Consider the following 12,855-nt stretch of genomic DNA (forward strand, 5'->3'; position numbering starts at 1 on the left):
AGGATTGGACAGCGTGCGGGACGCCCCCCGAAATTGTACGTCCCCCCCCCCCCCGCCACCACTCACTAACTCGCTCGCTAACACGGGTCACTCGCCCCAAGTCCCGAGGCCGCTCCGTCGCTCGCCGCCTCTTCCTCAACAACCGCCCGCGGCCACAACCTCCCCCCAACCCCCATCACCACCACGACGCTCACCCCCCTTCTCCCCGTGGTGTCCTCCTCCTCCTCCTCCTCGAATATCTGCTACTCCTTGCCGGCCGGTCGCAACTGTCCCTATCGAAGCATGGATTCGCAGTAACCCGCCCGAGCCTCAGCAAACCACCTCCGTTTCTCTCGCTCTCTCTCTCTCCCCGCGTTCCTCGACCTCTGTCCGGTCTCAACGCAACGACCGACAAGACAAGACACATCCTTAGACAAACGCCGACGCCGACGCCGACAGACACCATGTCCGCCCTACTCTCGTACCTCGTCAAGTTCCTCGTGGGCTACTTCGCCCTCACCGTCTTCTTCTACGCCCTCTCGCTCGCCGTGCCCCGCGCCGGCTTCGTCGCCCGCGTCCTCGCCGCCTACATCTCCCTCGTCGCCTGCGCCCTCTTCGGCGCCGCCGCCTCGGCCGCCCTCACCCTCGCCGGCCACCAGCAGATCTCGCAATGGGTCACCGCCCGCTCCTTCAAGTACCTCATGTACCTGACCACGGGCGTCGTCTTCGAGGTTGACGACCCCCGCGACGTCCTCGGCACCACCCGCCCCGCCGTCTTCATCGGAAACCACCAGACGGAGCTCGACGTCCTCATGCTCGGCGCCATGTTCCCCAAGTACTGCAGCGTCACCGCGAAGTCGGACCTCAAGCACATGCCCTTCCTCGGCTGGTTCATGCGCCTCTCCGGCAGCATCTTCATCGACCGCAAGAACTCAAAGGACGCCCGCGAGGCCATGCAGGGCGCCGCCCAGGAGATTCGCGCCAAGCGCCAGAGCGTCTACATGTTCCCCGAGGGCACCCGCAGCTACACAAAGGAGCCCGCCCTGCTGCCCTTCAAGAAGGGTGCATTCCACCTTGCCGTCCAGGCCGGCGTCCCCATCGTCCCCTGCGTCGTCGCCAACTATAGCCACGTCCTGTACCTCAAGAGCCTCATCTTCAACTCTGGCCGCATCCCCATCAAAGGTACGTCGCCGGCACCTCCATTTCTCCTCTCAATTCTCTTGACATGACACGCCTGGCATACTGACATTGGCTTCCCAGTCCTCGATCCCATCCCTACCAAGGACCTCACCTCGGCCGACGTCGACGAACTCACCCGCTCCACCCGCGAGCTCATGCTCAAGGAGCTCGTCGTCCTCTCCGCCAAGGCCAAGGGCCAGCCCATCCCCGTGCCCTCAGCCAACAACTCGACCCCCAAGGCCGTCAGCTCCGGCGTCGACACCAAGGCATGAGCCGCCAGTCTTGTGGTCGAGTGATGACCCAACATCTCATTACCCAGACGAAAGTCAAGACGACGACGACAAATTGCACAAACTCGAATAAGACGCGACCACGACCCTGTTGTCTCGTCTTGCGGGGCCGAAAGTGCACAGTATAGAGAAGCACGCCAAGAATGGCGTGCGTGGGAGTCTATAGAGGAGTAACCCTGACGGAGATGGTAGAGATGGGTCGAGACCCGGACGTGATCAACGCGATTGATACCCCCATAGATGATGATGGACGGGGCGCTGTTTAGAGTCGCAGTGTCCTCGTGTTTGCGAATTGTCTGCCGCTTGTACACTGACTGCGTTGCATTGCCTGCCTGACTGTTTTGGCTGCCTGCCTGCTTGCGTCTTGCTGCTTTGATTTGCTCTACAGGATAGCGAGAATCTACACATAAACAGTTCCACGACTCTAGGCAGGTGAAATGTTCACCACCTTCATTGCATCGCCGATTGCCATTGTGTCATTCGTCTTCTATAACAGACGCCGCGCGCCTCGCCAATGCATTTTGGAACGTACACTTTAACGTACAGCATGTACTCCATATATCCACATAACAATATAACTCCGTGCAGATGCCCACCGCCTCGGCCAAAGACAAAACCAGGCCGCTCACTCGCTCAGTGCCTGGAGCGCCTGGTTCAGCGTCACGACCCTGAGGCTGCGCCCGCGCTTGAGCCCCTGCCCGGCCGCCGGCTGGTTCGTCACCGTCGGGCTGTGGGCGTCGTCCCACTTGCGGAACACGCGCTTGAGGTCGCGCGGGATGCCCTCGAGCACGACCGTCGACACAGGCACGAAGGGGCGGTCCTCCATGCCGGCCGCCAGGATGGCGTACTCTTGCGCAAAGTCGAGCGCGTTGCGGAACGATGTGTACTGCGAGTTGGCCCGGGCGCCGACCACAATGTACATCTCAAAGAAGGCGTCGAGGACGTAGATGCTAAACGGCGAGAGGTCCGCCTGTCCAAACGGACTGATCTCGAAGACCTAGAAGTTCTCATTAGCAGGGTTTCGTTGGGCCGAGTGTTCGTCTTGTCTCACCTGCTGCCGCGAGTCTGCATCCGAGCAGAATAGTCTGCTGCAGTACTTGTCGTAGCTCGGCTTCAGTCTCCAGTGGTCAGCCGAGTGCGGCTTCGAGCCTTCGCCGTCAAATATGGCCCAGAACGCCGCCGGTTCGCTGCTGTCCTCGTACTCCAAAAGCTCGCCGGTGAGGGCCAGGTCCATGCCGACCAGGCGGGCGCAGCTCACCTCGGCCACGTCGCTGCCCTTGCCCTTCCATACGTAGCACTTGCCGGCCTGCGTGATGAGATACACGAAGCCGGCGCACAGGCTCGCCGGTGTGAAGTCGACCTCGTCGAAGGCAACCTGTCCGAGATAACGCCGACCGCAGAGCATGCTGGGCGCCAGCGAATCGTACTTGTTGCTGGATCCCCTTCGTACGATGATGACACCTCCTAGGGCCTGGATGAATTCTGAAGTCTCCTTGCCCTGGCGGAGCTTGACCACCTTTCCGCCCAAAGACCTGGCTTCGCGTTGTACGAAAAGCAAGGCGTCCTCGGCTGTTGCCTCGGGCACTTCGTCACCGACCCAGAAGTACACTTCGAATAGCTTCCTGCCCGCGGCGTCGGTAAAGTTGTGTGCGCAGACATACATCTCTCGCTCGAACAATACGCGCTCGTTCTGGGCCGACACGGGGAGCTTCTTTCCGTCTCCAAAGATCTGGAACATCTGAAAGCCATGGCTGGTGATCTTAGCACCCCCAGACGGGCGGTTCATGAGGACTTCCGCAGGATCGACCTTGACATTGGCTTTTGGCCTACCAGGGCCAAAGAAATCAGTGAGTAATGTCGACACCTCACTGGCTTGCTTGGTGGGAGACCTTGCGGGCGAGGCTAACGAATTTGGAGACCTGAGGCCATCACCGAGGCCCGACAGGGGTCGTACCGCGCCCCTGGACTTAGGTCGCGGCGAGGCGGGCTCTGCTCGCGATCTATCAAAAGACTGCTTTGAGGCCGGAGGAGGAGAGGTCACCGAAGCACCAAATCGCGGCGATCGAGGCGCATCCATCATGGACGGCAAGGAGTCGCGGTCACTCCTAGTGGGTGAGGGTGAAGGTGAAGCCTGGGGCCGTTCCGAAAACTTGATAGGAGATCGGGACCCGGTGCGCTGATGGCTGAGCTTTGCGGGCTCTTTTGGTTCTGGCTTGACATCGTTCGAAGCCGCGCTGCCCATGAATATGGACATGCGATTCATATTCAGCTTCCGTGGGGATGACGGCTGAGGTGCTTCTTCTGGCACTGGGTCCGCCACCCTAGAAACGGGGGCTTTGTTCTCATCCGCAGGTTTCGCTTCCGGCTTCAGCGGCGCTGGCTTGGCTCGCACAGCTGCTTTGGCAGCAACCTGTTGCTGGATGGACAAGGGCGCTGGCTTTTTCGGGGCAGACTCCGGCTCGCTGTGGACAGGGCTCTGCTTATTGAATGAAGTCTGCTCAGGCTCTTTGGGTTTGGTCGGTTCCGTTTCTGCACACTTTATGGGTTCAGCCGGCTTAGGAGCGGATGCACCTGACGCCGCGGACGATGCGGTCGGGGCTTTCCTCCTAGGGCCTCGAGCACGGTTCTTCGTCATATGCGTTAGCTGGGGTCCTGGCTCACTCGGTTCCGTGCCGTTTCCAGGAGCAGTGCTCTTTTGGGACCCAGGCTCGCCGGACCCTTGGCCTCCATTCGTCCCTGTCGGCGGAGGTCCTCGGGCCAGCATGCCTGCCAGAGCAGGGTTGAAGCGATCCGCCAGCTTGCTAGCCCCGCCAGCTCGGCCCTGTTGCAGCCTTGATGGCGCACTTGTCTCCTTTTGCAGCGCGGGCAGGGCTCGCGTCTCTGTCAAGGAAGGCTTGGAAACCTCAGTAGAGACACGACGGGGCTTATCGGGAGCCGGGCTTTTCGTAGGAGGGGGGGCCGTATTTGACGACTTGGGTGAAAACGTAGACTGACCGCTGGGTATCCGTTTAGGACCAGGGGTAGGCTTCGGGCTATCGAGCTTCTTAGGCTCCCTAGAGGGCGCAGTGTCCGACGTGGGTTGCTTGGCTCCGGTCATGGAGCGGCCCAGCTCCGCACGCTTGGCCAACCCCTCCGGCAGTGGCTTTTCTCCAGGGGTGGGCGCAGTCCTGGTAATGCCCTTGCCCTCGGCCTGTGCCTTCTTGAACCCCTCGCGCTTCTGCAAGATTGCCTCCTTAAACTCGTCTTTCCGCTCGCTCTTCTTGGGCCCATCTGTCTGGTTCAGGCCCGCCTTGCCCCGCAGAATGTTATCCTTGAGTACGTCGGGGGCAACATAGTTTTGTGTTTTGGTTCGGCGAAGGTTGCCAAAGACATTTTTGAACTCTGCCTCGTCGCCCTTTGGAGCCTCTTGCGGCAGCGTCCGCTGCTTCAAGGATGCCCGGAAATCTTTCTTGGGTGGCGTCTCGGGCTTGGGCTTCGTTGGAGGTGGACTGACAACAGAAGGCCGCTTCTCGGAAGCTGGTGTCGGGGGTTGCTCGTCGGCGGGCGCAGCCCTGACTGCCTGCTTGCGCTCTTCCTTCTGAGGTTCGATTTTGGGTTCCGCCGGTTCCAGCTTTGGTATGTTCTCAGTGACGCTCGGTTTCGACATGTGGCCAAACGCCGGTCGATTGGCATGAGGAGGCGGAGAGTATATGCCACCGAGGCCAGTCGTGTTAGGCTTTGCGACTTCGCCGACGGGTGACTGTCGCATAAGTCCACCAATGCTGACCTGATGCTTGTGCGAGGGTGAAGCGGGCCGGCCCGTGTCGGTATTGGGGGTGGATCGTCCCGTCTTGGACTTGTTGAGATCGGCCATCCAAGACGGCTGAGACTGGTTCGGCTTGGGCGCCAACTTGGGGGTTTCTGGTCGGTTCAGAGCACTTTCCAGCCAGCTCGACTTGGTTGGGCTCCAGCGCCTGGGGTCCATGGTCTTGGAAGGGCTGGTGGGGACCGCGCCGTCGTCGTCGTGCTTCGTGGCCCGGGTGGTGTCAACGGACAAGTCGTGGCTCGGTTTGGATGCCGATTCCGTTGCCGGTTCTCTCTCGCCGTGTTGAGAGGTCGGCCGGCTCGAGCCTGGAGTAGTCGAGCCGCCGCGGATGGCGCTTTGCGGACGCGAGCCCACCTGCGAAGTGCCTCTGTCCAGAGCGCTTCGGTTGGCGACAGAGTCGGCGCGTTTCAGGCCCGGAGGGCTGGTAACGCTCCATCTCTTGACGCTGTCGCTTCGCTTCATCATGGCGCTCTGGACGAAACCGCCCATGCCCTTTGTTGGCGAGGCGGATCGCAGTGGAGATGTACGCCCTGAGGGGGAGACAATTGTGTGCTCGGTGATGGGCTTCTCTTCGATCGGTTCATCAGGGCGGGGAGGGTTCAAGGCGACAGGTGAGCCTAGCCTTCCACTGGCGTCTGAGCGAGAAGGCGGACGGTCCTTGGGCTTCTCTGCCGACATGCCCGGCAGTTGAGCCTTGACGGAGGTCATGTCCAGGCGGTCCTCATCCTCGACTTGGTTGCGTCTGTAGGCGGCCGAGCTGAGGCCTCTGTCGGCCGTCTGTCGGAACCAGGCGGGGTCTTTGGAACCTAGTGCCTGTGCTATCTGGTCCTTGGAAAAGGTCTGCTCGGTGGCCGAGGCGGGTTCCTGGGCCGGCTCGGCACCAAGCGACCTTTGGGTCGCATTCTGGGCTGCGACCATGCTAAGCGGCCTGCTGCCAGGGCCGCCACGGGAAGCGGGCCGTCTCTGCCAAGAAAGCGTTCCTGACCTGGCCGGAGGTGTCGTCGAGGGGGAGGCACGGATGGATTTCGCGTCTGACGAGAGGGAATCGGCGGGTGCCTCGTTTTCTTTGGTTGGCGAGGTCGACGTGACCATGGAGCTGGACCTGTCGCTGGCGTCGGGCTCGACCGACCGCTCGCGTGGGGACTCCTCGCGCGCAGTGTAGGGAGACTCGAGGCGTAGCGATTCCGAAGGGTGGATGCTCCGACGGTTCGGTCGCGGGGACGGGGTGTTGACGGGCGATGACTTTTGCGGCGAGATGGACCTGGCGCGTTCTGCGTGTTCCGACCTGTCAGCACCCGTCCTTGGACGAAAAGACGCCGCCGCGGTTGGAGGCCCCAATTCCCGCGTGACTGGCTGCGTTTCATGGACACCAGGCTGCCCATTGGCGGCTGCCGGGTGAACGCAACAGCAGCGAAGCAGCTGTTCCGGCAGCGAGGGCCCAAGGAGATGAACAAGGCCCGTTGCCGAGCGCACAGGTACAGGCACAGGGACAGGTACGGGCACGGGGCAAGGCCGTCCTTTCGGCAGCAGGGGGGCAGCAAAACTGACCTTCTCTCCGGGCCTGACGCTCCCGCTTGGCGGCGAGGAACTCTTCCAGCTCGCGGGCGCGCACCTCGTCGTCCTCAATCTGCTGCCCGCGCAGGCGCTCGACCTGCTCGAGGAACTGCGAGACCTCGTCCGACATATTGTGTGCGTCTCTCTCTGCCGATGGAATATAAGGGGGCGTTTTCTTGCGATTAACAGGACATGACAGGTCGACGCAGCAACGCGTGCAACGCCGTTTGGAGGAGGGGCCAAGGGGGGCTTTTCTCGAGGACGTGCGCCAAACTTTTTTTTCGGTGATGCGATCAACGCACTGGAGGGGGGGAGGGAGGAGATGTAGTCTCGTGTGTTGACTTGCAGGTTTGGTTTTTGGAGTCGCTGGGGGTAGGAGGGACTGGGGCGAGGGAGGGGTGACGCAGCAAGCAGCAGCTCGGCGCAGCCCAGCCAAGCCAAGCATCCCGTCTCAACAGGCCTAGCAGACCCCCCCAGAGCCCGCCCGTCAGCAGCTGAGCTCAGTGGAGGTCCCCGCTGAAACGGCCCAGCGGGGTGCTGTCCGGGCTCCAACTCCCATGGGCCCGACGGCCGGTAGCCCGACGTGGCCCGTGTTAGCGCGCATCGAGCCTCATCGACCCCCTGTCCCTGTCTTTGGTGCCTGTAGCAGCATGTCTCTACGTTCGGTCTTCATGGCTTGGAATGTTGCGCTTCCGGGGCGGCCTGTCCATGTCGTTTCATTTGCTTGCGTCCGCGGCCGTGGGCTCGCGCGCGTGCATGATTTCTATCTGAAGCTGGCCAACAGGCAGCTGACCATCGCAAAGCGTTATGGCGACGCGAGCGACTCGAATGCCCCTCTCAAAAACGTGCCGACACGAGCTGACGGACGGACGGTGGTGGGGGAGGGGCCGCTCGCCTCGCAATCGTTTTGTTTACTTTTCGCTTGTGCATCGCGTCACCCAGACGATTGAAGCCGCGCATCCACCCGCCCACCTGCTCCTGCTAGTCCCTCACAAGGGCCCGCGAACATGCGCGTCGACGATGACCGATGCGCCGTCCCCATTGGCTTGTTGGTAGAAGCGATAGAGTTTGTGGCTGTCATTCAATCGAGTGTTTGATCGCTTTTCGCTGCCTGAGCTCGGTATTCGCCGTCGTCGTTGTTGTCGTGGTCGTCGTTGTTGCTGTAGCTGTCGCAAGATGGTGATGGAGTTTCTCCGGTTGCAGACCTCGGATTTGACGCCTCAGATGCTGTCCGTCACGTCCATCCGGCCTCTTCAGTACAGGAACAGCCGCTTCTTCGCGTCTGCCACGACCCACGCCAGGCCCTCCTGCAGGTTCTTGCCCGTCATGGCACTGCATCGCAGGACGTGCCACTGGTGCGTCCGAATCTCGTCCAGACGCAGCGCCTAGTACCTTTTCGTCAGTCAAGCTCATCTCGACCTCCGGGTACGCTTCTGGTGCCTTACCGTGCGTATCTCTTGCTCGTCCATGCACCCGTCAACGTCCGTCTTGTTCGCAAAGATCAACAAGCTTGCACCCGCAAGACGCTGCTCGCCCGCCTCAGTTAGCATCCACAGGGCATCTCCAGCATCTTCAACAGCGCACACACCTCTTCCAGCAAGAGACCATGCAGCTCGTCCCTGCAGTCGCTGATGCGCAGCCGGTCTGTCGCATCGACGACCCATATCAAGGCGTCCGTCTTCTCAAAGTAATTGCGCCAGTACGACCGCAGCGTCTTCTGGCCGCCCACATCCCCTGTTAAGCATCAGCACTGGCACCGTGGCCGCATTCATGGTACCTTCTGCATACAAATGTTGAGCTTGTATCTGCCTGGCCGTTAGCAACGTCTCTCGGGCCTCGCGGATTCTTCCGCACGGCTGTCTCACCCCTCGTAGTCGATCGTCTTGATGATGAAGCCCAGCGTCGGGCTCACCGTGTTGACGTCTTCCCCCATAATCTTCTTGACGATGGTCGTCTTGCCCGCATTGTCCAACCCCCTGCGGTCCAGTCAGCTCCTCGTACCTCACCCGGATGAGATGGTCCAAGGGGCGCCACGGACAGCATCAGGATCCGCATCTCCTTATCCTTGAGCCGGGCCTTTCGTAGGATCGACAGCATCTCGTCGGTCTGTCACAGTCTTCCACTCCACAGTACCCGAGAGAACGGTTGCCGATTGCTTTACGCCGAGAATCGGCGCTGCCAACGATGCAGCTGGGTCGCGTGTTTGCGGAGAGCAGGTTCTCGCATCTCTGAGGTGGTCTGGATTGATGCCTGCGAATTGCTGGCCCAATTGCGCTAGCTGGTGCTCCACCTTGCTCCGTGCTCACTGCTCAGTGCTCACCTTCACACACACGCGGCCCACGAGGAGTCGTGTCGGACGAACAAAGTTCAATGAACAATGGAATTACCAGTACCGACATTTTCGCAGTCCGCCAAAGCATAGCTGTGGTGAATTCGCGTGGTGCATGATTCATCTCCATGGCATTTTTTTCTACTCTACATTTTGCAAATGGTTCCCTGTCGACAAGCTTCCGCAAACTATCGCGCCCATGCCAACAAACGGATCAACACCCCTTTAGCAAACCTGTCACAAGCTCGACATGTCGTATATGCTGTTGAGCGACATCAAAATCAACATCCATCGCCCTCACAAGTCCGTTCTCTCAAGAATGTTGCATGCCACGTGCCCACCAAAGGCCCCATCCCTCAACGACAATGCCTGCCAGACGTGATCCTTCGGCCAACTGAGACGGGGATGTAGACTCGCCTAGGGCTGCGGCAGCAAGTATTCTCCAGGACGTCGATCGCAAACCTCGAGGCTCTTCTGAGCCTCAAATTCGTACAATACGACGTCGAGCCACTTGCTCTCTGGACCTCGATCAGTCCGAACAAAACGGCGAAGGTGAGCTGCTTCGGTGAAGCCGTATTTACTCAGCATCGCGTCACGCCACTTGAGACCTGCATCCTCTCTACCCTCGCAGAGAACTTCAATGTACAGTCGAGTGTACTGGCGCACGTTGGAAGTGTGCGAGGTGTCGTAAATGTGCCCACTTTCTGCACACTTCCATTCGTAGTCAACGAAGCTGCGGCGAAAGCAGATGCAGCTGAGGAGCTTGTCAAGAAGCGCTGACCCATATAGCTGACGTCGATGCTTAGGGTGCACCACAATCCGTGCCTGTCCGGAGAAGCGCATTCCAGGACATGGGGCGTTAAGGAGTCCAACCCGAAAGGCTTCGCTGATGAATCCGAAGCCTACCACCGGCGGGGTTCTCACTGGCTGAGACTTTTTGAACTCGAGGTATTCCTGATACGCTTTTCCCGAGCTCTTTGGCCATTTCGCCGGGTCCAACAACTCATCTTCGGCGGGGACCGCGACGATAAAGGGCCGCTTGTGATGCTGGCAGTATGTAAACACCTTGTTGATGTCCGCAGCAGACACCTGCTTGGAGTCGAGAACATGAAGTGAGCCTGATTGAGTCTCGAGATTGATAATGTCGGCGATCTGCTGGAAATCTGCGGGACAGGCCGGTCGCACGACACAATGTGCGTTGGGCCACTGATGATCTTCCGCCGCCGCGTCGGAAGCAACTCTCGTGTCGGCCTGGACCTGGGCGATTGAGTCTCGGACCTGCATTCCAAGCTTCTGGCGACTCGCGAGCTCACGAGTGATCTGCAATTCGGACGTCATGTTGCATCGTCGCCAGCCGATGTCACGAGCGTCCCGGCAAGCGCCTTCAATGTAGCATTGCAGGGTCTCGGGATACTCCGGAGGAGCAATCATGTTCCCAGTGATTGTGTCAATATCGAAACGGCGATATTCGAGGCCGTTGGAGTCTTTGGGCAGGGTGACTGGCTCAGGCAGCTCGAGGCTATCAAGCCATGTGTGAGAGATGCTCCCTTCTTTGCCCTTACCCGACAAGAGAGTGGTGTTGAACGTGGCCCGATGGTCTTTGCGCGACACGGGCCTTCGGATTTCCGGCAACTTTTCGACGAGTTTGACAGACTGACTGTTGATGTTGGTGGAAGGGTCCAAGTCGCTGACGCTCCAGCTGTCCGCGCTCCGTTTCTCCTTCTGAAGAAATTCATCCTGTGGGATGGTCTTCTGGATGAATTCCAGTGTGATAGGAACCGGTTCTTGTGCATTCTCTTTCTTCGGAGAGATTGCCACGGTCTTCTGAGGCAGAGTAATGTCCTGAACTTTGAGTGCCGCTCGTTTCTGTGCATAGAAGTCTCGCAGGTCTGCCGCCTTCTGTTTCTCCTCCTCCTCGAGCTGTTGTCTGGCGAGCTCGTAATCCAGAGGCTTCCCCCACTTGTTGTTCGGGTCGTCGGAATGGATGACGAAACCAGTGTCATGGCCTGCAAAAGCGACAGGTGTCTCCAATTTGGTCGTCATGACCTTGGCGCTGGTGTTGCTGTGGTGGGTTGGCACAGACGAATGTTTGCCAGAGCTGTTGCTCTTGTGCTCCTCTTGCAAAGGAGGGGTCGACAGGAGAGTAGTGCCGACATTGCTCGGCCCGCCCGGATGGCTTTCATGACGCGTAGGGCCTCGACCACCGGCTGTGGCAACGCCTGGGGGAACTGTCGGCGCAGGATTGTGATCATTGAAAAGCCAGCCTCTCATGGAGTTGCAAGCTTTGGCAAGGTTATCATTTGGATTGTGACGGCTGAGGCGGGATGAAGCCATGATGGCACACGAAGGTCGCCGGACGCGACAACGACGGAGATCGGTGAATGGCTTGTGTCTGGGTTTGGGGGCCGCTTCGGCAGGCACTGCGTGTTTGTATGCCACGCAGAAGCAGGGAGGTTGCAAGAAGCAGCCTGTAAAGAGATGACAGAGGTAGGGAAGGGCGGGAGAAGAACGAATGGAGAGCTTGACAAGGCTCCGTCGGAGGGCGTGTTATGTGTAGGGGGGAAGTTTGGTGCAGAGGCAAGAGGGAACAGAGGCGAAAGGAGAAGAAGGAGAAGGAACAGGTGCGGCGGGCAGTCGGCTGACTGACCTCACAGACGGGACGAAAGATTTGGGCGGTGCGAGTGCGCGCGGCTGCTGGCAGCTGGTGCAGGAACGCAGCAGTGGCAGCCTCAGGCCCCCCCGTCCAGCGCTCGCTGTCCACCCTACCTAGGTAGCCGTCGCCTGGAACACGTGCCGTGGGTGGGCGGGCAGAGTCGCCGGGCATGGCCAGATGGCGGAGAAAGCTCACCCACAGGGAGCTGCGAGATGTTGATCCCCATATGCATAGCAACGGCGAACGATCGATGATGCCTGGGTTTCCCCGAGACACCAACATCGTGAGGAGACGTTAGGTCTGGAAGTTTGGTGCGAGGAACCTTGCCGTTTATTTGCATTGCTGTGCGTAACGCGCAAGCTACCCTCGTCGGTGCGGATGGATATGGACTTTACTCGCCTCTTGACACCAACGCAGTTCGCGGCGGACAGACCAGCGTGTCCAAAACTGTTGCAGTGGTCGAACACTCCCCGTCAACACCCTATGCATCTGATTAGCCAGCGATCTTTGGGCGGCCTCAGAAAGGCATGAAATACATCTTCGTACTGATATGTGCATGCGAATGGCTTTGGTGGTGTACCTGCAAAAGCCGCCTTGTATGGGACTTGTGCAGCAAAATGCCAGTACGCTTGAGGTTTAGGATGCCACCAAGGGGCATGTGGTGCCAGAACTTGAGTCTCTCACTTGTCACGCGATAGAGCAATGATCGCGTCGATCTATGGCCATACTAATCAGTGCACATCGCTGTCACGTTTCTGCACTTCCTCGTCGCAGTTTCTATCGTCGTGCCACGCAGCTGAGGCTTGATGGAAGTGGCGGGCATCACAGACAACAGGACGCTTCTCGCAAATCAGTGTTGACACGAGAGGGTCCGCACGTATGACTTAAAAACATCCGGGAAGGGTCATCCGTGGCTTCTCGATGCCTTCTCGCAACACATAATTCCCAGCCTGACAAAGACCTGAAACCGCAAGTAGCACCGGGTAGGCTTTGCCTGATCTGCCCACGGAGACATCACCAGACCAGGCGTATTTCGGCTGCACTCTCCCAGCGTAAGCAAAAAGAC

The 12,855-nt window shown here is 59.5% G+C and overlaps 4 protein-coding genes across 4 annotated transcripts; 1 reads left to right on the forward strand and 3 right to left on the reverse strand.

Annotated features, from left to right (window-relative positions):
* Nucleotides 1-443: 443 nt before the first annotated feature.
* PLICBS_003175 (1-acylglycerol-3-phosphate O-acyltransferase) lies at nt 444-1,430 on the forward strand (the record flags this gene model as incomplete). Its single annotated transcript, XM_018322909.2, has 2 exons — nt 444-1,161; nt 1,240-1,430. 2 exons carry the CDS (start codon nt 444-446, stop codon nt 1,428-1,430), a joined length of 909 nt encoding a protein of 302 aa, XP_018178139.2.
* Nucleotides 1,431-2,073: 643 nt separating this feature from the next.
* Nucleotides 2,074-6,937, reverse strand: PLICBS_003176 (uncharacterized protein; the record flags this gene model as incomplete). The annotated part of the gene is made up of 3 exons (XM_018322910.2): nt 2,074-2,445; nt 2,500-6,524; nt 6,802-6,937. 3 exons carry the CDS (start codon nt 6,935-6,937, stop codon nt 2,074-2,076), a joined length of 4,533 nt encoding a protein of 1,510 aa, XP_018178140.2.
* Nucleotides 6,938-8,060: 1,123 nt separating this feature from the next.
* On the reverse strand, nt 8,061-8,904 carry PLICBS_003177 (ADP-ribosylation factor-like protein 2; the record flags this gene model as incomplete). Its single annotated transcript, XM_018322911.1, has 6 exons — nt 8,061-8,192; nt 8,253-8,333; nt 8,396-8,541; nt 8,596-8,612; nt 8,673-8,783; nt 8,846-8,904. 6 exons carry the CDS (start codon nt 8,902-8,904, stop codon nt 8,061-8,063), a joined length of 546 nt encoding a protein of 181 aa, XP_018178141.1.
* Nucleotides 8,905-9,553: 649 nt separating this feature from the next.
* Nucleotides 9,554-11,179, reverse strand: PLICBS_003178 (uncharacterized protein; the record flags this gene model as incomplete). Its single annotated transcript, XM_018322912.2, has 1 exon — nt 9,554-11,179. The coding sequence occupies one exon, from the start codon at nt 11,177-11,179 to the stop codon at nt 9,554-9,556; it is 1,626 nt and encodes a 541-aa protein (XP_018178142.2).
* Nucleotides 11,180-12,855: the final 1,676 nt, after the last annotated feature.

Source organism: Purpureocillium lilacinum, assembly GCF_023168085.1.
Source record: "Purpureocillium lilacinum CBS 284.36 DNA, scaffold_2, whole genome shotgun sequence".
In the NCBI taxonomy this organism is placed as follows: Eukaryota; Fungi; Ascomycota; class Sordariomycetes; order Hypocreales; family Ophiocordycipitaceae; genus Purpureocillium; species Purpureocillium lilacinum.